Source organism: Papio anubis, chromosome 3, assembly GCF_008728515.1.
Source record: "Papio anubis isolate 15944 chromosome 3, Panubis1.0, whole genome shotgun sequence".
Classification (NCBI taxonomy): Eukaryota; Metazoa; Chordata; class Mammalia; order Primates; family Cercopithecidae; genus Papio; species Papio anubis.
Genome location: NC_044978.1, coordinates 159,804,331 through 159,826,902, shown reverse-complemented (window position 1 = coordinate 159,826,902; position 22,572 = coordinate 159,804,331). Strand labels below are relative to the sequence as shown.

General features: G+C 35.5%; 1 protein-coding gene across 4 annotated transcripts in view; it reads left to right on the top strand.

Moving 5' to 3' along the window:
* The window catches only part of STIM2 (stromal interaction molecule 2), a 166,001-nt gene that overhangs the window by 80,400 nt on the left and 63,029 nt on the right, over positions 1-22,572 (top strand). For all 4 annotated transcript variants that reach the window (XM_003898562.5, XM_031664682.1, XM_031664681.1 and 1 more), the window contains exon 3: positions 13,838-13,952. In XM_003898562.5, coding sequence (XP_003898611.1) covers positions 13,838-13,952 — 115 coding nt within the window. The remainder of the gene's footprint in view (positions 1-13,837; positions 13,953-22,572) is intronic.

Here is a 22,572-nt window from a genome sequence, read left to right as displayed (position 1 = left end):
GTTTTATTTTACTTGTGATTTTTAAGGATTACCTTTTAAAATTAATTTTGTTTTTATAATTATTGTTTTATACAAATATATATATGGTTCCACAGTCTGTGCAACAAAGTATATGCAAAAAGTATCTCTTCTGTCTTTGTCTCATATACCATATTTTCTCCATCCCTTTAAAGATTACCTTTCCCCCCTTTATTTTATGGTTTACTTGTTCTTCAATTTTTAAAATACAAGCAAAATACTTTTATTCTCTATTTCCTTAGCAGGTTAGCCTTACTTGCTTCGAGTAACAATATACCTTTGATTTGACTTGTTTTCTTAATTTCTGGGTCTCACATGCTAGGAAATATGCTCTCTGAGGGTAGGGATTTTTGTTTCTTTTGTCTTGCTCTGTTCCCACCATTGGTCCATAATAGATAGTCAGGAAATATTTTCGTGAATAATTGCATTGTGCATTCATGGTGTTTTATCTCAATGCAAATTAAAATTTGTTAAAACAGAAGCCATTACTAAATACTCTAATTAAGAGTGACAGGATACCAAAGAGCTCACACTAGTATTTTAAAAGTTTGTTTTCTATTGTGTAATAATCTTTTCTAGTAACTTGTGAAAAGTTTCTTACACAAAGTTAGAAAATGTTGTTTGTCAATTAACAACCACTGAATGTGTTTTTCTCATCAATCACATGAATAGTATTTTCCCCAACACTATCTGTTAACTCTATGCGTATGTATTCTTATGTATATGGATTTGTGAAGGTGATTCAATAAAGATTTTAAAATCTAATAGTGCATGGTGAATGTTTAAATGAATGAAGTATGTGTTGTGGGAATAGAGAGTATTTGGGAACTTTTTTGTTTTTAACTTTTAAGTTCAGGAGTACATATGCAGGATGTGCAGATTTGTTACATTGTTAAATGTGTGTCATGGGGGTTTGTTGTACAGATTATTTCATCATCCAGGTATTAAGCCTAATATCCACTAGTTACTTTTCCTGATCTTCTCCCTCTTTTTACCCCCTACCCTCTGGGAGGCTCCAGTGTGCTTTGTTCCCCTCCATGTGTCCATGTGTTCTCATCATTTAGCTCCTACTTATAAGTGAGAACATATAGTATTTGGTTTTCTGTTCCTGTGTTAGTTTGCTAAGGATAGTGGCCTCCAGTTTCATCCATGTCCCTGAAAAAGACATGATCTTGTTCTTTTTATGGCTGCATAGTATTCCATGGTTAAATGTACCACATTTTGTTTATCCGGTTTATCATTGATGGGCATTTAGATTGATTCCATGTCTTTACTATTGTGAATTGTACTGCAGTGAACATACATAGGCATGTGTCTTTAAAATGATAGATATGATTTATATTCCTTTGGGTATATACCCAGTAATGAGATACACGAGTTTGAATGGTATTTCTGCCTCTAGGTCTTTGAGGAATGGCCACACTCTCTTCCACGATGGTTGAACTAATTTACACTCCCATCAACAGTGTAAAAGTATTCCTTTTTCTCTACAACCTCTCCAGCATCTGTTATTTTTTTACTTTTAATAATAGCCATTCTGACTGGCGTGAGATGGTATCTCATTGTGGTTTTGATTTGCATTTCTCTTATGATCAATGATGTTGAGCTTTTTTCATACGCTCATGGGCCATATGTATGTCTTATTTTGAGACATGTCTGTTCATGTCCTTTGCCCACTTTTTAATAGGGTTGTTTGTTTTATTCTTGTAAATTTAAGTTGTATTTGGGAACTTTTCGTACTTTCCACTCAATGTTGCTGTGAACTTAACAAGCCTGTGAACCTAAAACTGCTCTAGAAAATAAAGTCTCTGAATCCATGGCATGTTTACAACATTATAGTGATGTCGGTTAGATTTGTGCTATGTGCCTTATATGTAAAATTGTTGCATTTGTATATGATGTGATTTATGTTAGCTGGACATGCAAAAATCGTTATTTTTCTTCTGTTAGTATTAACGTGGAAAAAGTAAATGGAATATCCCAGAAACAGAACTATCTGTGTTTATGGTTAGCTTGAACCATGGGAAAATATTGATGTCCTACCATGTTTCAGTTGTATAAAGATAGCATTGCAGGTTGTTGGCAATATTAAAGTTATTTCAATAAGTCATGCTTGAGTAATGAGTTAAGATTTAGAGAATGAAACTCAGTTCTGACCTTTCACCTTATATCAAAAATAAACTAGATATATTAAAAAATTGATAAATGTGAAACTGTACCAAAATTAGAAGAAAATATAGGTGATTACTTAATAGAACTTGTTGGAACCTCTGATAAGAACCTGTCAGTTCCCTTATGTAGTCTTATCAAACCTTGATTCTCTAATATTAGTAGTGGAGGAAGAATCTGATGAGAGGAACTGCTCAAGTCATAGCTTTGACTCTTACTTCCAGATATCTTTCTTCTCTGTGTGAGGGGCCTCACTATTTGCTGCTGCAGTCGCCTGACTAGTTTGTGTGTGTGTGTGTGTGTGTGTGTGTACGCGCATGTGCGTGCACATGCTCTTGTGTGCTTGCACTTCTGTGCACTCTTTTTTTCTGATTTTTCGATGTCATATCCCTTTCCTTTTGCTTCCTACAAAGCTGAAACAAATTTTGGATGACTTTATATCCCTTCATCTTTAGAAAAAGGGTGCATAGACTTAAAAATATGCAGTTGGATAATCTGGTTTATCATGTCAGTTTACCAGTTTGGTTTTGTGGTTTCTTATAATTCTCTGTCTATTGCATTGTTTCCCTGTGTCAAAAACCATCTTTGCTTATTACTGGTCATTAAATGATTCCAGATCCTGTATACTAGACCTAAGAGATGGGGACTAGCAAGCTAGAGTTTTATTTGATTATATTTTAGGATGATTTTGGCTGCAAGTAATAGAATACCTGAATTCAAGTGGCTTGAACAATAGGAGTTTAATATTTGAAAATGCATTGTCATAAGTCAGGGGCTAAATGGTTTTAAGGTTCGTACACAGGCTCAGTGATGTGTAGGTCTCTGTGTTAGCTTTTCTTTCATTGGCTTTCTACTCATGGTTGGACATGGCTGCAGTAGCTCCAAGTGTTGTATTCTCCTATGATAACATCAGAACTTAGGAGATTGGAGGGATGCTGTTCTTCTTTCATCTCTGTCTCTCTTTCTCTGTTTTATTAGAGAGGACACTGACAGATTCCCATATGTAAAATAAGTATGGAATAAACTGTTTACATGCGAAATACAAATAGTTAATATAAGTTTGAGAATTTATAATCTTAAAATTATAATAAATTCATATCAAAACGTATTACATTTTATTTTTCAAATGGTACAAATATATATATATATATATATATGATAAAGCTTGTGAAAATGTCTTGACGTAGGTACTCATAATACCGGTGTGGGGAGGGGGTGAAATTGGCCGGGCCAGGGCTCTCTTTCCTGATTATCTGCAGTCAGAGGTGTGGTACTTGGAGGAGGGGGCTGAGGCCACAGCCGCATCTTGATCAGGCTTTCTCCAGCCCTCCATCAGCCTCACCAGATCTCCATTCTTTGCTATGAGAGCCAACACATAAGACCCCGTCTCCCTGCTTGCCAGTCCTAGACCTGTTGGAGCATAAAGCCCTTCCTCCCCAGGTCTGAGTACGTGGGGCTCTGCTTTGGCACTGCCCCACAGACACCACAGCCTCCTCATTCTGTTTCTGTTGTTTTGTTTATAACAACTATACTTTGCACACATGAAAATAAATAAATAAAAGTTGTTCCAGAAGGCAACTTGACTCTGTGTATCAAAAGCCTTATAATCGTATGTCTGTCTCTTTCTAAGAACCTATCCAAAGGAAATCAGAAGTTGGCAAAAATATATATACAGGGATCTTTCTTTATAATCAGGAAAATTTTTATATGCTGTAAACATTCCATAATAGGGATGTTGTAGGTGAAAAAAATTCCATTCTAGTTTACAAAAGCAAAAAGGAAATGTGTTGGGTCATATAGCTGAACAATCTAGAATTGTTCAGGTATGATTGGATTCTTGTGCTCAAACACCTGTCATCAAAATTCTGCCACTTTCTCTCAGCTTTGCTTTCTTTACTGGCCATATTCTCAGGCTCGTTCTCCCTGTGTATCTCTCAACAGCTCTAGGTCAAATCCTGCTAGTTTTCTGTGGCCACAGCAGAGAGAGCTTATTTTTTCCAGGTGTTCCAATGAAAGTGCTAAGTGGGATTCATATTGGTTCTAATTGTTTTGACATGGTCACATGCCTACCTCCAGCCCCTCCCTGTGGCCACAGGAACAGGGATAGTCTTATTGGCTAGGCTTCCTCAATTCAAACATACATCTCCACAGAGGGGAGGAACTGGGAGACTGTGACATGATTGTAAAAAGAAGTAGTGTTCAAAATGATGGCCTTGTATTTGGCCAGGCACAGTGGCTTATGCCTGAAATCCTGGTATTTTTTGGGAGACTGAGTTGGGAGGATTGCTTGAACCCAAGAGTTCGAGACCAGCCTAGGCACATAGTGAGACGTTGTCTCTATAAAATTTTTTTTTTAACCCCTCCCGAAAACTTCATTTAATAAGGCAGTTTATTTTAGAATGTTTTCCACTAAAATTGCTTAAAATTAGAATGTTTTAGTGCTAAAAGAGGCAGTCTTTAGTATTCTGGAAATGCCTTCATTTTCTGACGTTGTGGGATACATTATGTATTACTAATTCTATAGTTTTTTTTTTAAAAAGAAAATTGTAATTAATATTGCAGTGAACATTACTAGTCTTGGGATTATTGGGTAACAAAGGGCTAGTGACTTCTCAGAAACCAAGTCTTTGGTTGATAGAAGATACTTGTTAGCTTCCTTGAGAAGTAAAAATGAGGAGAACTACAGAAAAATGAATATTCAGTGGTGATGATAGGTAAGGCACACCCTAGTGAACTGACACAGTACATACAATGTAGTCATTTTGTTTCTTTGTAGAAGATTATTTTTTCTTCAATCTTAATCTTCCAATCTCACTTTTTACGGTTTTAGGATAGAATTGCTTTTCTTTTTATTTAGATAGTCTCTTATTTTTCCTTATCAATCCTATTACACAGTAAGTCTTGACAAATTAATTTTCATACATTATATTTTGAGTTTTATTAATATTATCCATATTTATAGTCAGAGTTATTCTCTGAATGCTGAGTGCCACAAAGCTTTCTCATGATTATCGGTGTCTGTGTTCATTCAAAATATTTCTAAAAGTAGCAACTCCAGAATTTACTTTGGCATAATCTGTTTTACGGTCTAAATTATTGACCTTTATTCTGTCTCACAGTCCTGTATGTATTTTAACATAGTTAAGTAGTAAAATTATTTTATTGGTGACTAAATGAACTATATAACTCATCATTAAAACGATAAGTACTAATATAAAGTTTGTTTTTCAGTGAAAACTATGTGTAGTTTATTATATTTATGTATAACGAAATAAAGGCCCTATAGTGGTTATGAAATTGGTATCCAGCTTCTCTTTCCAAAGAAAGTGGTAGTAACCTCTAATCTGTGCTTTAGGAACAGTTCTGATACAGTTTTAGGTCTGCTTCCTGTGTCTCACTCTGAAATGCCTCCGTCTTGCTTCAGGGTCTTTATTGTTGAATTTGTGTATGTGTGTGTTAACTTAAGCAGGTGCTCACAGTTTAATGTGTAAATATTGTATTTCCTCCTTGGCTCCTCCTCTTATCTTCCTGACGGCCCATCCCATCCCCTGTTCATTATCAGTGTTACTGCTTGTGATTTTTCCCCTGTAGCATTCTTTATGTTCATAAAATCATATGTAAACGTATACATATGATTTTTAAAATGTTTGCTTTATAAAAATATTAATCAAATTGAATACTTAAGATGTTTTGATGAAGAATATTTCTAAATTGCATTTTATAAATACAATATAGCTTTCTTTTAAGCGCTTATAGGTACTCACTAAACAGTGAAAGTAAGCGTAACACACGTATTCTCAGTGATGGATACTAGAAATAATTACCCGACCCTCCGTATAACACATAATCTTATGTGCAATATATTTCCACTGCTAGTGCTTTACAACTTAATTAGAGCTCTAGTATCCAAAAGAACCAGTGACAGCTATTTCATGTTTTAAGCATTCAGACTAATTGTAGTCTTTACGTTTTTATGACATGAAATAGCTTTCAGTTGATTCTGTTGAAATTAAAAGCTTCTTAAATATATAATTTTTGTCTTACTGTATTCTCTTATCTATAAAAGCTGCATACCTGTGGTACAATCTACACACTCCTGTTCTAGATATAAATTTTGATTTCTCTTTTAAACCATGAATTCAGATTGGAAGAAGCATTATGGCTTGAATGTGTTCCCCAAAATTTATGTGTTGGAAGCTTAATCCACAATGCAACAGTGTTGGGTGGTGGGGACTCATGAGGGGTGCTTAGACTATGAGGGGATTAGTGCCGCAATAAAAAGGGCCTGTGGGAGTGGGTGCTCTCTTATGCCCTTTAGCCTTCTGCTATATGAGGATGTAGTAAGAAGGCACTCACCAGATGATGCTGGTGCCTTGATTTGGACTTCCCAGCCTCCAGAACTGTGAGAAAAATAAACTTATGTTCTTTATAAATAATCAGCCAGTCTCAGTTATTCTGTTATAGCAGCACTAAATGGACTAAGACAAGCTGTTCTTTTGATAGAATGCCTCCTCTGTTGTTACCCTATGACTCTGGGATGCTTGATCCAGTTCTGTGTTCTTCGGAGTTACCAAGCAGCGCCTTGGTGGATCCAAGTAACATTAGGCTAGAAGTTAAGAGAGAGTATGAAAATGTACATTAGAAGCTTTTATAGGTTTGTTGTTCTTTTTTTTTAAAATGTATCAGATCAGCTGTCATAGCTTCTAATCAGCATGAAAAAAATTCCAGAGTGATCAAACTCAACTGATGCAATTTTATTAAATATCAGATAGCTATATTGTAAGCTTTTCTTTTTTATTAAGGGTAAATGGATATACCTGCTTTTACATTTTGCCCTGATGGTGTCGTAATTTGTCAAATGTTTCTTACTGGTGGACAGTTTGAATAGTCATAAAATTTTTATTCATAATATTGCAATGAAAACTCTTGAACTTTTTATACAGTTATGTGAGCATTACTGTAGAATAAATTCTGAAAAGCAGAAATTCTTGGTTAAAGGCAATGAACATTTAACATTTTAATTGATATTGCTAAAATTTGCCCCCCACAAAGGTTACACTGGTTTGTACTCCCACAGACGTATGAATGTGCCATTTCCCACACAAAGTCCCGTCTTTTCAACTCAGGGAAACTGCCTGGCACTGTTGGGTTCCCTCTTCTTGCACCTTTTCCTAGAAATTCTCTCCAGGAACTCATTTAGGTCAGTCATACAGCACAGATCTCTCAGGGATCACTGTTCTTTGTTGCCTTGTGTTCAGTGTCTTGAAAACTGTTATTTGTATATTGTGTCTGTTTTTTAGTTGTTTTTTGAGGGCCCGGGGGTATGGTAAATCCGGTCCCTGTAACCTCATCTTTGCTGGAAATGCACATTCTGACTTATTAAATTTTAGCAAATAAAACACAGAAGGAGATTTTTTTCATTCGTTAAATCTGAAATGCTTACCCCTACTTAAAGTGAATATTAACATGAATATTAACATTAATTCCAATGACTTGCTATATATATTATTGATGTAATGGTGATTGGATATAATGTTAACTTACGTGATTGTGTGAGTATTGATCATGTCTAAGTAATGGATGGCAAGAAACACTCAAGTGGATATTTAGGTATGCAGAGTTCTGGCATCAGAGGCCAAAGCCTAATGGTAGATTTTGGCTGGATCATGGTGGGAGGCGAAAGGACTTCTTACATGACGGCGGCAAGAGAAAATGAGGAAGATGCAAAAGCAGAAACCCCTGATAAGACCAAGACCATCAGATCTTGTGAGACTTACTACCACAAGAACAGTATGGGGGAAACTGCCCCATGACTCCAATTATCTCCCACCGGGTCCCTCCCACAACAGGTGGGAATTACGGGAGTACAATTCAAAATGAGATTTGGGTGGGGACACATCCAAACCATATCAGAGGATAAGATCAAGGTTATTAAAACAAGGAATGTCTTAGTAGTAACCTCTATCTGTATACAAATTACAGTGTCTTGGGTTGTGAGTCTCAATCAAGATTTGGTATTGCTGTTCTTTGTAGATTTAATTCTTAGATCAGTGATTATCAGCTGGTGTTTGTAGTACCTCACACTGTCTTCATTCATGTCCAGGAAATCATACAGAATATGCAAATCAAGGTAAAAATTCAGCTCATTATTTTGAAAAATAAATGATTTACAATAAAATTAAAATAGTTGACATTGAATATCGACTAATGTACCAAACACGTTTTTTTTGCACTTCATGTAAAATAAAGAACTTAATCCTCATAACCCTTTGAAGGTGACCATTTTGCAGCTGAGAATACTGAAGTACGGAGAGTCAAGTAACTTACTACAGTCATAAAACAAAAAGGAGATTTGGGATATCTGTGTAGTCTAGACCAAGTCTGTGCTCTCAAACACTATGCTGTTTGATATAACAATTTTAAGATGAAGAGAGAAACATGGGCAGTTCATGCTTTATTAACGTGTTATCACATCTAAGAGTTTAGGAATCCGTGCATTTTTACAGAACATCCAGGTGAGCATGGTGGTGAAGAACTTAGACTTTAGAATTCTTTAAAATTACTTCCAGAATTGGGTCTCCTTTTGAATAGCTCTATGAAATAGAATACATTGCTGACTCTCTCTTAGCCTTAGTTTTTTCATCTTTAAAAGTGGCAATAGGCTGGGCATGGTGGCTCATGCCTGTAATCCCAGCACTTTGGGAGGCTGAGGCAGGCAGATCACAAGGTCAGGAGATCGAGACCATCCTGGCTAACACGGTGAAATCCCGTCTCTACTAAAAAATACAAATGCAAAAAATTAGCTGGGTGTGGTGGCATGCACTTGTAATCCCAGCTACTCGGGAGGCTGAGGCAAGAGAATGGCCTGAACCCGGGAGGCGGAGCTTGCAGTGAGCCAAGATTGCACCACTGCACTCCAGCCTGGGCGACAGAGTGAGACTGTCTCAAAAAAAAAAAAAAAAAAAAAAAAAGGGCGGGGGGAATAATAGTGGTACTTTTCTTGTGGATTTTTTCTGCTGAGACATTATACTAAGCTAGTTTAGTAGTATTTTCAAGACCTTGCAATTGTTTATTGAACCCATATAAACCCATAGAACCCATCTGTTTTAACTGACTCACATATCAGACCTTGGACATTGTATTGTTTTGATGACAGGTGTCATTTGAGAAAGTCTGCTTACATTGTCAGTAAAGAAACTGTGGTTTTCTGCTCCATCCCTGTTATGTAGTTTGTTTCAGGATATCTGAAATGGGTGTATTGGGCAAACTTACATAAATGTCTGTTATTCCCCAAAACATGTATTAAACCTTCCAGTATAATCAGAGTGATACTCATTTATTCATGTTTTAAACTTTGACAGTAACTCAACACCAACATATAAAAACCACTCAAAGTATTTTTGTCTAACACTTGCATACCCTGTGTATGCATTTTAATTTAATCTTTGTAACCTTATATAGTAGGCAATTTTATTTTCCTCATTCTACAGAAGAGAAAAATGGGGCTAATGAGCAGTTAAGTGCTTGCAAATGTCTTATAGTAAGTAGTGGAGTCAAGTTTTGAGTATATGTCAGACTCAAGTCTGCATGCCTAACTATGATGATAAATCACCTCTCCTGAGTATTGAGGTCTTAAAATTATGTATTTAAAAATAGAAGGGGAAACAGACTTATATCATGGAAATCAGGATAAAAATTGTGCAAAACAGGCCTCCCGAGGAATTAAAAGTAGAAAGTCACCAAGAACGGAGGCAGTTCTTTGTGCTTTGTCTTTCCCTGTGGTCACCTCTGTTCTCTTTCATTATTTTCTCTTTCCGCATATTTATTGGCTTCCTCTGTTTGCCTTACCACCTAGCCCATCTTGACTACTCATAAAATGGTACATTCAACATCAGTGTGTTTATCACCCTAAAAGTCCAGAGCTGTGGCCAAGTCGTCCAGTTTTTCATAATCTCAGTATAATTTCCTGTGAGGAGAATCCTGCCATCCTGGCATAGGCTCAGGATTGTTTTCCTCTAGGTGAGGTGTCTGTCTATCCTTTGATCAGATAGCTGTGGCTGTGGATGGTAGATTGAGAGGGGGTGACTAGACACACACAGGAATGTACACTAATGCTGGTGAGTATTTGTGTGCGAAAAGGGTATGGCCTGAATAGAGCCCCAGAATGTGCCTATAATAACAACGTATATCAGATTTTATTAAAGTGCTGTCATAAAAATAACAGCACAAATACAACATTGAAGTTACAGGTGTGAGAAACTGAAATCAGTTTATTATGTGAAAACTAACTTCCCCAAACTGGATATGTAAAGCATTACTTTCAGTGGTACTAGAAGAGTTTATTTAAAAGAATCGTCTGAGTGAATCTTTTAAAAAGAATATTTGTCATTTATTTGCTGAGCACTCCCTTATGTACCTTGTCAATTTAGGATTCCCTATAGTAGGTTTGCATATAATTGGATGTATTTACCAGGGAACGCTACATTATTTGCCATACATTATTTGAAGACTCACTTCGTTGAATTTCAGATCCTATTTTCAGATTTCTCAATTCATGAATTGCAAATAAGAAGTATTTGTCTTTTGACAAATGAATACAAAGAAGGAGTATTTGTCTTTTGTGTATGCATTTTCAGTTATTGGTGACTGTTTTAAAAATTTCTCTAGTTAGCCTACTTCATTGCTAAAATGAGGGGGGGTTTTTAACAGAGTTTTGGAAAAGTCTGAGCAGTCAGAATTATATGCTTTTTTCTTCTTTCGGATATTGGGAAAAGGTTCCATAGAACCTGATGATGTTTAGTGTGTTTGGTTCATTTAAACATTTTCCGAACAAAAATATTTCTAAGTATACTGGTTTCTAGTCACATTCTGTGATCAGCATGTTGAAGATCTGTAAGATACAGAATATACTTTTATTTCATGTGGTTTGTTACGAGTTATTGTGATATCCTGGAGTCATACTTCTCATTTTAAAACAGAAGTAGTTTTAGATGGTAATTCCAGGGAAAATACAATTCATTGTGTTTATTCAATTTTCACCGAACTTTCTTAGGAATAGATAGTTCTTTTATAACAGATAAGCTATAGGTATCTTCAAAAGTATAAAAAACTTTAAAAAAAAAAAAAAAGAAAAAAAAAAAAGTCTTTTATTTTGTTAAGTTTGTTTGGCATTTATCCATAAACTCATTCCGGCTTTTCTAAAATAGTTACGTGGCTAGAATGCCACATCTAGTCATGTGGAAATTTGCTTATTTTCTGAAACATATTGATCCTGAAATCACAGAACTCCACATTTAGATTGTTTATGTTCATGTAGTGAGGATACTTTTTTAGGACATTGTCTTTAATATATATTACATAAGTGAAACAGTTGCCATTTGTTCCAACTGATTGGACCATTTCCAAGACAGATTTCCTCCCTGCTCAGTCCATTATTACGATTTTCAGTCTAGAATTTCTTTCCAGCTCTTGGACCTTTTCCAAGATAGAGACAATTTCTGAGCATCTCTTTGGTAGTGATTTTTCCAAGTGTCGCTACTGGATTTTGAAGGTGTCAGTCAAGAAGAGTTGGATGACAGGAGGACTTGGAGCAATCAGGCAGCCCCCTTAAATATAACTTAAGGCAGCATTTAGTATAAAGGAATAAGGCACTATTTAAAGAAGAAAACAGATTATATAGATTTTTCAGATTAGTACTTTTCAAACTTTTGATGATGAAGGACCAGATTTTTAATTTCCAGTATATATGTACAGGGTGGACAAGGTGAGCGTATTTATCACATGCTTGACCCAGATGCTGTGAAAGTGTTTTCTGATTGCCATAATGCTGACACTACTCTGCTGACCACATGTTCAACAGTGTTGTTGATCCTAGAACATTATTTCTTTATTTTGCTCCCAGGGTTGCTGAGCCTCAGAAAAGTTAAATGATTTGCTCAATATTATACAGCTGTTAAAATTTTCTTTTTCAGTTTCAGTAGAGAGCAACTCTACTCAGGCAGAATTTGGTCTTTTGTCTGAAGGTGGTGTTCATTGCTAGTGTAAAAGTCAGAAAAATATGCCTCTGGCATTTTTAACTGTGGGGAATTTTCAATTTCTGCATTGTGGACTTCTGAAATATTTTACCTGATCTTACAGTTTTGGAACAATAGAAAAACAAAAAAGATACCACGTAAAATAATGAAACAAGAAAAATCAGAAATATTGAGGTAGGATACCACGTAAAATAATGAAACAAGAAAAATCAGAAATATTGAGGTAGAAAAAGCATAAACAATTTAAAAACTATTAGTTTCACATAATTAGAGTAAAGGGTACATATGAGGAAAGTATCAAGAGATAAGGCCTAGAAGATTCTCAGAGATAAGATTAGTAAATGGTGTTAAATCACAAAAAGAAGTTTGCTTTTTATTGTTAGACAATGGGAAACGGTTAAAAAAGTAATATAGAACAGGTTAGTTTTTAACAAAGATAATTTTAATGCTTTCTATTTTTTTTTTTAAGAGACAGGTTCTTGCCTTGTTGCCCAGGTTGGAGTGCAGTGGTGCAATCATAGCTCACTGCAGCCTCAAATTCCTGGGCTCAAGCAATTCTCCTGCCTCAGCCTATCTCTCTATATATTTTAAAGTAAGACCAATAGAAGGTGTACTTCAGTTTTGTAAAGTATGCTTTAGCTCTAAACACCATAATCAAATGTCTTTGAATTAAAAGCAGTAGCTTAAAAAAGGCAGGAGAACATAGAAATATGATGCAGTAATTGAGAAGATTGTTCTGTTTTCAAACATCCCTGTCACCAAGTATTTGGTAAAAATGAATGCAGTGATATTGAGGCAGTATATTATGCTGTTGAATATAACCAAATGGCTTGCGTTGGACTCTCAGCTCTGATATTCGTTATTTTTTCAATCTTGGGCAAATTGCTTAGCCTCTTGGGCCTTGGTTTCTCATCTATAGAATGAAGAAAAATAATACTTTCCTTATAGGACTGTCGTAAAGTTAAATGACTTTCACTGTATTGACAGATATACAGTGGTCCCTTGGTGTCTATGGGGGATTAGTTTCAGGACTCCCTCTTACCTGTGGATACCAAAATCCATGGATACTTAAATCCCATATATAAAATGTTCCAGTATTTGGATGTAACCTACAGACATCCTCCCATATACTTTAAATTGTCTCTAGATTACTTATAGTACTTAATACAGTGTAAATGCTATGTAAATAGTTGTTGTATTATATTGTTTAGGGAATAATGATTTTTAAAACTCTGTACATGTTCAATACAGACACAGCCATCCGTTTTCTCCCCTAATATTCTCAATCCCACGAATACTGAACCCACAGATATGGAGGGGGTGACTGTAGACATCTATTTGTTATATAACTTAGAATAATATCTGGTAAATAATAAACATTGAATTAAGTACTTTTACTGCTGCTGCTGCTGGTGGTGGTGGTATGATTAGTAGCAGAAGACATTTCATTAAATACATTTTACAAACATGTATGAATAATATGACTACAATACCAAAAATTTACCAGTTACTGTTTGAAAATAGCCACCCCCTGGATATCAGATTTTATTTTTTTCTCCAGTTATCAAGAGTAAGGTAGTGAATTTATATTTATCTTAGTGTTTTCTCTTCTATAGTTCATCAGAGAAGATATGAAATATAAAGATGCTACTAATAAACACAGCCATCTGCACAGAGAAGATAAACATATAACAATTGAGGATTTGTGGAAACGATGGAAAACATCAGAAGGTAAGACTGCCTTCGTGATCTGGCTCCCTCCCCTTCTGCACATCTAGCCTGCTTAGTTGTTGTTAACTCACTTATGCGTATGTTTTTACCAAAAAAATCAAAATAACATTTTTGTGAGGATATTTAAATTTTAGTAAATAATTTTCCCTTCTTGTTTTTGAAAGATGATTTTTGTCTTTCTGAGAGTTATTAAGCATCAGGCTGTTCTTATATAATTATAGTAGAATAAATAAGATAATGCATGTCTGAGAGCCTAAAGTTGTAAAGCATTATTTCAGCTATTACATGACATTATTATAAAAGGTTTAGCAAATAAATATACGGAAACACAAAGTTTTCTTTTTAGTTGTGGAGAATAGTTCCTAATGTTTTTAGGAGGCTATTACTGTTCAGCTTTTTCTTAAGTAAATCCTTTACGACGTCTCGTAATAGTTGCATGATAAAATTGGATAATTGGTATTTTATTCCCTTTTCTACTGTGAAGTTCTCAAGCTGTATTATGGACAGTAATTGTTTAGTACAAGAAAAGTCTGTGATCTAAAAATCTCAACTTGGTTCCTAATACTAGGCAGTTACTAAAATAAAAAAAATTTTTACAAGTCCACTAAGCTTACATTTTTTTTTGCAGTAACTCAACTAAAATTCCTTCTTTCTAATGCTTCTGTTCTTTCATGAAAGTCAGCAATTATATTGTAAGCATATATTTTTCTCTGAATAATTAAAGGAAATTAAAGGGACAGATTACCAATTAAGAGTGTAAAGAAATAATAAAGTTTACTTGAGTCATTATGATAACATTTAAAAGTGGGAAAATAAAACTGTCCCACCAATGCTCAGTGTTTTTCTTAGTGTAAAAGATGGTAGATAGCTTGCTTACATGTTTTTCTGTTGAAATATACTTGAGTTAGGGGAAGAAAGAAGAAAACAATTAAGGACTTAAAAGAAAAATATATAGACTTAAAAAACCTCTCCATTTCTCTTCCCTACACCATTTAAAAATAACATGAGCTTGGATAGGAATAGGAATAAACAAATACCAGTTTCATGAAGAAAAGTGAAAATGGTGGGGAACTCAGCAACAAACTTACCTTATTGACATGATATGGCTCAGCAATCCATAGATACTAAGAAGGGAGGTGGAGATCTATTACAGAGTCTATTGCTATTAGTATTTTTTTAAGGATTAAAATATGTAATACATTGATTGGAACCCACTTGACTATGTTTGAATGAAGAAAAAAAATATTTGACCACTTAGCTTTGTACTACCTTTATTCAGCCACCATCATCTGTTGCCTGGATAATTGTGGCAACCTAATTCATCTCCCTGCATTTGTGCTCTGCTGTAGTCTCTTCTTCACCTAGCAGAGTACTCTAAAATGTAAATTAGATCTGCCCATTACCCTGTAGTAGCTCAGAGTAATAGTCCAAATCTTTACAAAGACCTGTAAGCCTCTACATGTTCTGCCTTCTACTTCCACCTCTCTCTCATCTCTTACCTCTTCTCTTCCATCCATCTCTCTTGCTCACTGTGCTCCATTCATTCTGGACCTGTTGCTATTCCACAAATGCAGGAATGCACACTTCCTCGTGGCTAATTCCATCACCTCCTTTGTTGAAGTCTTTATCAAGGGCTATGCTCTCAGTGAAACCTCTCCGGCCACCCTGTTTAACATTGCTAACCTCCCCTTTTACTCATTTTTTTTTTCCTGGTACTCTTGATCTTTCTTACTCAGCTTCACACTTTCCTTTTCCCCTATCATGTATCACCTTCTAAGATACTATATAATTGGCTTATTCATTATATATATATCTCCCTTCTCTCTCTGCTTCACCCCCAAGAATAAGTTTTATAGAGCAGGGGAACTTTGTGTGTTTTGTTTATTAATGTATCCTAAATAAAGAGGACTCTATTCTTAAACTCCTTTTTGTTTTCCCACCCTAGTGACTTTGGTGAGATCTTTTGTGATCTATGAGAATGTTTGTTTGCTTGTTTTTTTTTATTTTTCATTTTTTATTTTAAGCTAAGGCCTTTTCAAGCTGAATGACCTCTTAAACGTTTTTCCCTAGGCTTTCACCTTAATCTGAGATCTGACCATCATGATAATGAGGGATTTCCCCAGTTCAAACAGTTGGCCTAAGTTATCTCCTCTCTGCTTCCTTTTCTCTAAGCCCCAGTTGGCTATATAACCTTACAGAGCCTGGGAGAAGTAGTCTCAGGACTCCTACTAATGCAGCTGTATGGGATGAAAGAGAGAGGAGTCAAGTAATAATAAACTTTCACTAGAAGTTTTATAATGACCTAGTTGATTTTTCTCAACCCATGTCAGACTCTGTTTATTAAAGGGGTCATGTAAGGGTTGGGCATTGTTGCTATAGCACTGATTTTTAGAACACTCAGGCTCCAGGAGGAGTCCCAGGGACAGGGCATGTTGAGTGTGCAGGGCTCTGCTTTTATCTGTTATATTTAGTTTCTGTTTAAAATTTATCTTGAGAAACGAAAAGTAGTTCTTCTGAAAAAGTTTGAAAACTGCAGATTAGAATGTACACCTAACAATAACAGGTAATTCAAGGTTGTTTACTTGAATATATACAAAAACGTATGGGTGTGTATGTATATAACACACACTCACATACACACACGTGCAAATATATGCATTCATTCTTTGCTCATCATTGTTGTGTCTCCCGTGCCTAGCGCAGTGCATTCACTTAGTATTCAATAGTGAATATTCACTTTGATATTCAGTAAATCATTGTTGAATGAATGAAAGTGTAATGCCTGATAAGTATTGGATGCTCAGTAATTCAGTTGGTCAAATGTTTTGAGTACAGGCGTTTCTGTTATAAGACATTACGTGCATTTCTTAAAAATATTTGTTTTTTAAAATTATGAACTTAAAAATGACAGTTTAGGGGAAAAATGGGACTGAAGGAGAATATTCAAAACCTTGTTAGCCATAGCATTAACAGTAGTAATAAAAATACTAGTACAGGCCAGGTGCGGTGGCTCATGCCTGTAATCCCAGCACTTTGGGAGGCCGAGGCGAGCAGATCACCTGAGGTCAGGAGTTCAAGACCAGCCTGGCCAACATGGCAAAACCCTGTCTCTACTAAAAATACAAAAATTAACCAGACTTGGTGGCACGCTCCTGTAATCCCAGCTGCTAGGGAGGCTGAGGCAGCAGAATCACTTGAACCCGGGAGTGTGCTACTACACTCCATCTCAAAAAACATATGTATATACTAGTACCACTAAAAAGAATTTTAAATTCCTAATCAATACATACTATATAGTAGATGGAGTAATTTACATTAAAAATAATGAAGATAACTTTATAGAAAGATGGATGGGGCGTTCTAGTAGAGTTGAGGTTGCTAAAAAATGAAGACAAGGGCAAAGTGCATGAAGGTGAGAACCGAGCAACAATCATTTCCAAGACAGAGGCTCTGGCCAAATTGAGCAAAGATGAAGAAGGAGGGTAAGTGGAAGCTCCTGTTTGTAGCTTGCTGTATTGGCAGTTAGTATACTTTGCATCCATTTGATATTACTTGGTGATGTGAAATGAAACCGTGTTTGGAAAAGTCACATATGAAATAATATGACTTTTGCATTGACGTGACCCCTGATTACTAGTGGCACATAAACTAATTCATGTTACAGAAGCACATGCAGCAAAATAGACTGTATCTATTAGGTGCTAAATGAGCATTGCATTGGATCCTGGGGATTAATGATGAGTTAAACGTGGATCTGGGGTATACAGAGCAAATTGCTGAGTAGGAAAGACAAAGAAAAAAATAATTACACTATAAGGTGATATGTACAATAATAGCAGTAAATTTAGGGTATGGAGGTAGCTCACCGGAGGGAGTGATTAGTTCACTATTATACACAGAAGATAACGTTTGGGATGGGCTCTGAAGGTTGACCCAGGAGTTCTAGAAGGAGACAAGAAGTAGAACATAAATGGTAGCTCCTCCATGGCATCTTTTTCTTTTTTTCTTGAAATATACAGGGTCTTGCTCTGTCACCCAGGCCAGAGTGCAGTGGTGTGATCATACCTCACTGCAGTCTCAAATTCCTGGGCTCAAGTGAACCACTGGAGTAGTTGAGACTGTCGGCGTGCACCACCACTCCTGGCTTATTTTTTGTTTTTTGTTGGGATGAGATCTTACTATGTTGCCCAGTCTGGTTTCCAGCTCCTGGCCTCAAGCAGCCCTCCTGTCTTGGCCTTGTAAAGCGCTAGGATTACAGATGGGAGTCACCACACCCAGCCTCCTTCTTTAGTTACCTGAAAATTTGCTAGAAGTGAAAGTGGAGGTGGCATGCTATAGGGAGTATGTAGGCTTTCAAACTGTACCGCTTTAAATTCTGGCTCTTCTATTTATGAACAGTGAGACATTGGACAGATTTTGAAAATTCACTTATAAAATGTAATTCTTGTGTGACATAAATGAGTAATGTAGTAAAAGTACCTGGTGTAATTTCTGGCAGCACCTGTTAGGCACGTAGTAAAGGTTGATTCTCTCATTCAGTAATAATGTGAAATAAACTGAAAAATTCAGCCATATTCAAAGTTTTATACTGTTTTTGACTTGGTCTCACAATATTTATGAAATGAACAGACTAAGCTATATATGTACCATCGTTGTGTGCAAACTCTGGACAGTGAAATGTACCCAAAATCTTTCTGGAATATTGTCAACTGCGGAAAAGTAAAATTATTGTATGCAGAAGTTGATCCTGACCTCAAATAGAATTTCAACAGTGACTTTAATGCTCTGTGTGTGTGTGTGTGTGTGTGTGTGTGTGTAGAGAGAATGCTTGGTCAAGTTGCACATGGCAACTGTCTAATGCAAATGACAGCCATTTAAAAACTAGTATTAGATTTCAGATAGATTTTGATAAACTAGATACGTTGTGAGAATTACTGAATGTACTTAAATAGTAGCCAGATACCTAATGCAGGAAAATATAGATAGAAAATTATTGGTTATATACAAGATTTAGGAACTGTAATAGATAAAAAACTGATTAAGTAATATACTGTTTTTAAAATGAAAAGTCACTGGGTTAGTTATTATAACATGTGACAACCATGAGGTAATCTTTCCATCCTGTTCAGCACAAATCTTAACCTACCTAAGGTCGCTGTTTAATTTTAGGCTTTACAAATTGAATTGACATTTGGAAATTTTAGAGAATATTTATTTATTTATTTTTAAGGATTAAAAATTTAAAGGAACTGAAATAGTCTGAGAGAAGAAAGATACAGGCACTTAATAGTGGTTATATTCAAGAGTACCTAAAGGCTAGCCAGAGATTAAATGACCAAGAGTATTTTCTTTTTGTTTAGGACAGCGAAAATATAAGTATTTTATAAAAGAAAATATAAAGAAAAAAAATTCTGACCATAGATACAAAATTCCTAAAAGTAAGGGAAGTTATAAATATTTAAAAAATATATAGAACCTTTATATCCATAAGATTTTTCTTCTGGATGTGAAAGTATAAAGGGATTTCTAAGTGTTGATAAAATCCAGCAGCTCTTTAAAGTGTATGATGTTGGTTACAATGAGACTGGAATAAAAAAAATTATAAATAGAAAAGTGTGTATTGTTTAACATTATCAGAAGAGTAACTCAAAACATAAGCTTTGCAGATAATAAGGTAGTGTTACCTTTGTGGCATCCATCAACAAAATATTTATTTTTATATTTACAACATGCATCACACTCATTAGTAGAAAATAAGGAAGTATGAGAGACAACCTTTCTCCTCCAGGAGCTTAACAATGTTTTGCATGTATGCAGATGAAATGTTAAATAGCAATTCAAGAAGGTTTGATTAAATACTATGTAAATGACATGATTGTAGGAATCTAAGAGAATGGACAGATTTATTACAGGGAAGGCTTCATTAGGGAGATGGCTCTTCAACAGGACTTTGAAAGATAAAATTTTCATAGAAATAAGAAAGAGAGGGATATACAAGTTAGCACATTAAAATGAGTCTAGATGTAAATGCTAAATCCTTCAATAAGCATAATTTATACAAGAGATAATACGTTTTTAGTGTATGTGAGATAATAATAAACACTTAAAATTTTGTCATTTGCTCTTAACATGTAGTGTGTAACCATCTTGTGTCTTAGTTCTGTCATCTGTTAAATGGGAGTAAAAGTTGTCTACCGCATAGTAAGTGATGAACAGATATCTGTTATTACTGTTTTTGTAAGGTAAATCTGACCATGGCACATTTATGGGATATTGCAGACTCATATTGCTGGAAGAGGCAGCTGAGTTGGAGAATACTGGGAGATTGGGTCAGAAAAAGAGACCAGACTATAGTGAGTCTCTGTGTAAATCTGATGAGCAGCTCCAAGAGTGGCAAGTATGATTCCACTCATATTCCAGTGTTTACCAGTCCATAGTGATTCCCTGGAGCACTGTATTAAGGAAGCTTGGTCTGTATCTGTCTTGATAGCAAAAAAGGATATTATTTTAGCAATTATCTATTAGCAGTATTTTACTGTGTGGGAGGTGGTAGTGTACTTTAGCGTTTTATCATCGTTGTAAGAGCTACTATAGCTTCTTGCTTTAGAAGGCCTGGTAATGTAGAAGAGTTATAAAAAGACAAATTCACTGTTGGCAGGAACATTAGCATTGAGTTGAATATAATGTGGCTTTGAGTGGGAAGAATGAAACGTGAATTCTGAGCAGTGTCTTAAAGGAAGATTTGGGTTAACTTTTCCCTTGTGTTTAGAATGAATTCCAGTTTTTTTCTCCCTGTGATTTTTGGATCCACTGGGCTTGGAGGGGAGTTTATTTAACTGATTCACACAGGAAAAATGTTTTAGTAAATACTTATTATGAGAAAGTCCTTGTCCTAGGTTCAAAAGATACACAGATGAAGAATATGTTCTCTGTCCTCCACCTGTCTACAGTCCGTTGGAGAAAGATCTTTTAACAAGTAATTAAGGGATGTGCTACTGAGATTATGTAGAAGGCACTATGAGATAATAAGAAGAAAAGCATGTCCATCCACCTGCAGAAGTAAAGCCAGACGAGCTGCATCAAGGGACATTTACTTTTCCTCTCTTGTCACCCCTTCAGTGAGAGACACTGTGCTAGATTAATAGCTAGGAGGATAATTGTACTTAATATAGCGCATTGAAAAAACTCAAGGCTGTTAATATGCTACAAATACCTGTGCTATTTTAGTAAATCAGGTTTTAACACTTTTTAGCTTTCCTACAGTGCTTTTATCTTTAGGAGAAGCTCTTGTTATAGCCACAGTGGAGGGATTGAGTTTTAATTGTTCACAGAAAGGAGCTTATGCAAGGGAAGGCCCATTCTTGAGGTAGAGTGTAGTTTCAGAATAACAGATGTCATCATTTCTACCACTAACAAAAGGTCTTTAATAGTCCAAGTTTCTTCTGTGAAGAGAATAGGTGACACCAGTATGTTGCTCATTCGCTCTGTCAACCAACATTTAAGGGATTTTAACATGGGTTTGCTAGAAAAATAGTGTAAGTCTTTCTTGATTAATTTACAAATTTGGCAAACAGTGTTCTGTATTAATCATTAGTTAGAATGGATTTTTGTACTTCATACAGAGTTTGCGCCCTTTTCCCTTTATTATCAAATAGCTTTCTTTTTATCGTAAAATTATCCAAATGAGTTCAGAGCACTCACAGTAAGTTGCTCATTGCTCTTAATCATGATCTTATGTTGCCTTTTTAGTTTCTATTACCTTCACTTCAAATCTACCCATCAGGGCTGTTGCGGTTTTATTAATTTTCCTCTTTTTCTCTTTCTCTTTCTGTTTTATTATTGTCAGCTCTTCCTCTTTTACTTAAGTACACTTGAGTTTTGGAGATTTTGGATCATTGCATATACTGATTTGCTGGGATTAATTCTGTCTTTTTAGTTTGTGGAAGATACTTAACTTTGAGACAATCCTGCCTTCTTTACATAGATTGTTCTTGGTTTTGTTCTGAAATAGAGACTCCCTCAGAAGAAGATGCAGAGACCAACTACCTATCACATCTCTCTGTCCTGTAGAAAACTTGACAATTCTATTCTGTAGGAACACGTGAAATAAATGTTTTGAGCCTTGTTTTTTCTCACATAACAAGTTTTCCAGTATATAATTCAACATATGAAGCTTTTCTTGTGATTTAAGGAGATACTATTCTAAGATTGTTGGTGAGTTTGCCTTATGGTTTTCTATACACCTGAATTATTCTACATTTCTTCTCTGCTATGTTCACAGACTCAAGGGATACCTCAAGGTTGGAGTACAGTAACAGAACCTTCTGCAGAAGGTAAAAATGAGGGCTGTCCACTTTTCACTGTGATGGACTATCTAGAAAACAGTAGCCTTTTTTGGACATCATATTGTCCTTTCTACCCTTTTCCTGATAGTTGGAAAACAGTTGCATATGCATATATGTTACATTTTCCTTTATCCGTCTTTGTTTTGGGAAAGGGGTGGGAAGGAGGGACTCAGGAAATTGTTTTAGATTTTCAAATATATGTTATTGCAGGAGAGTCACTATATTAAATTCTACTTTATGTGGAACAAATATTTTATTCCCACTGCTTTTGAATA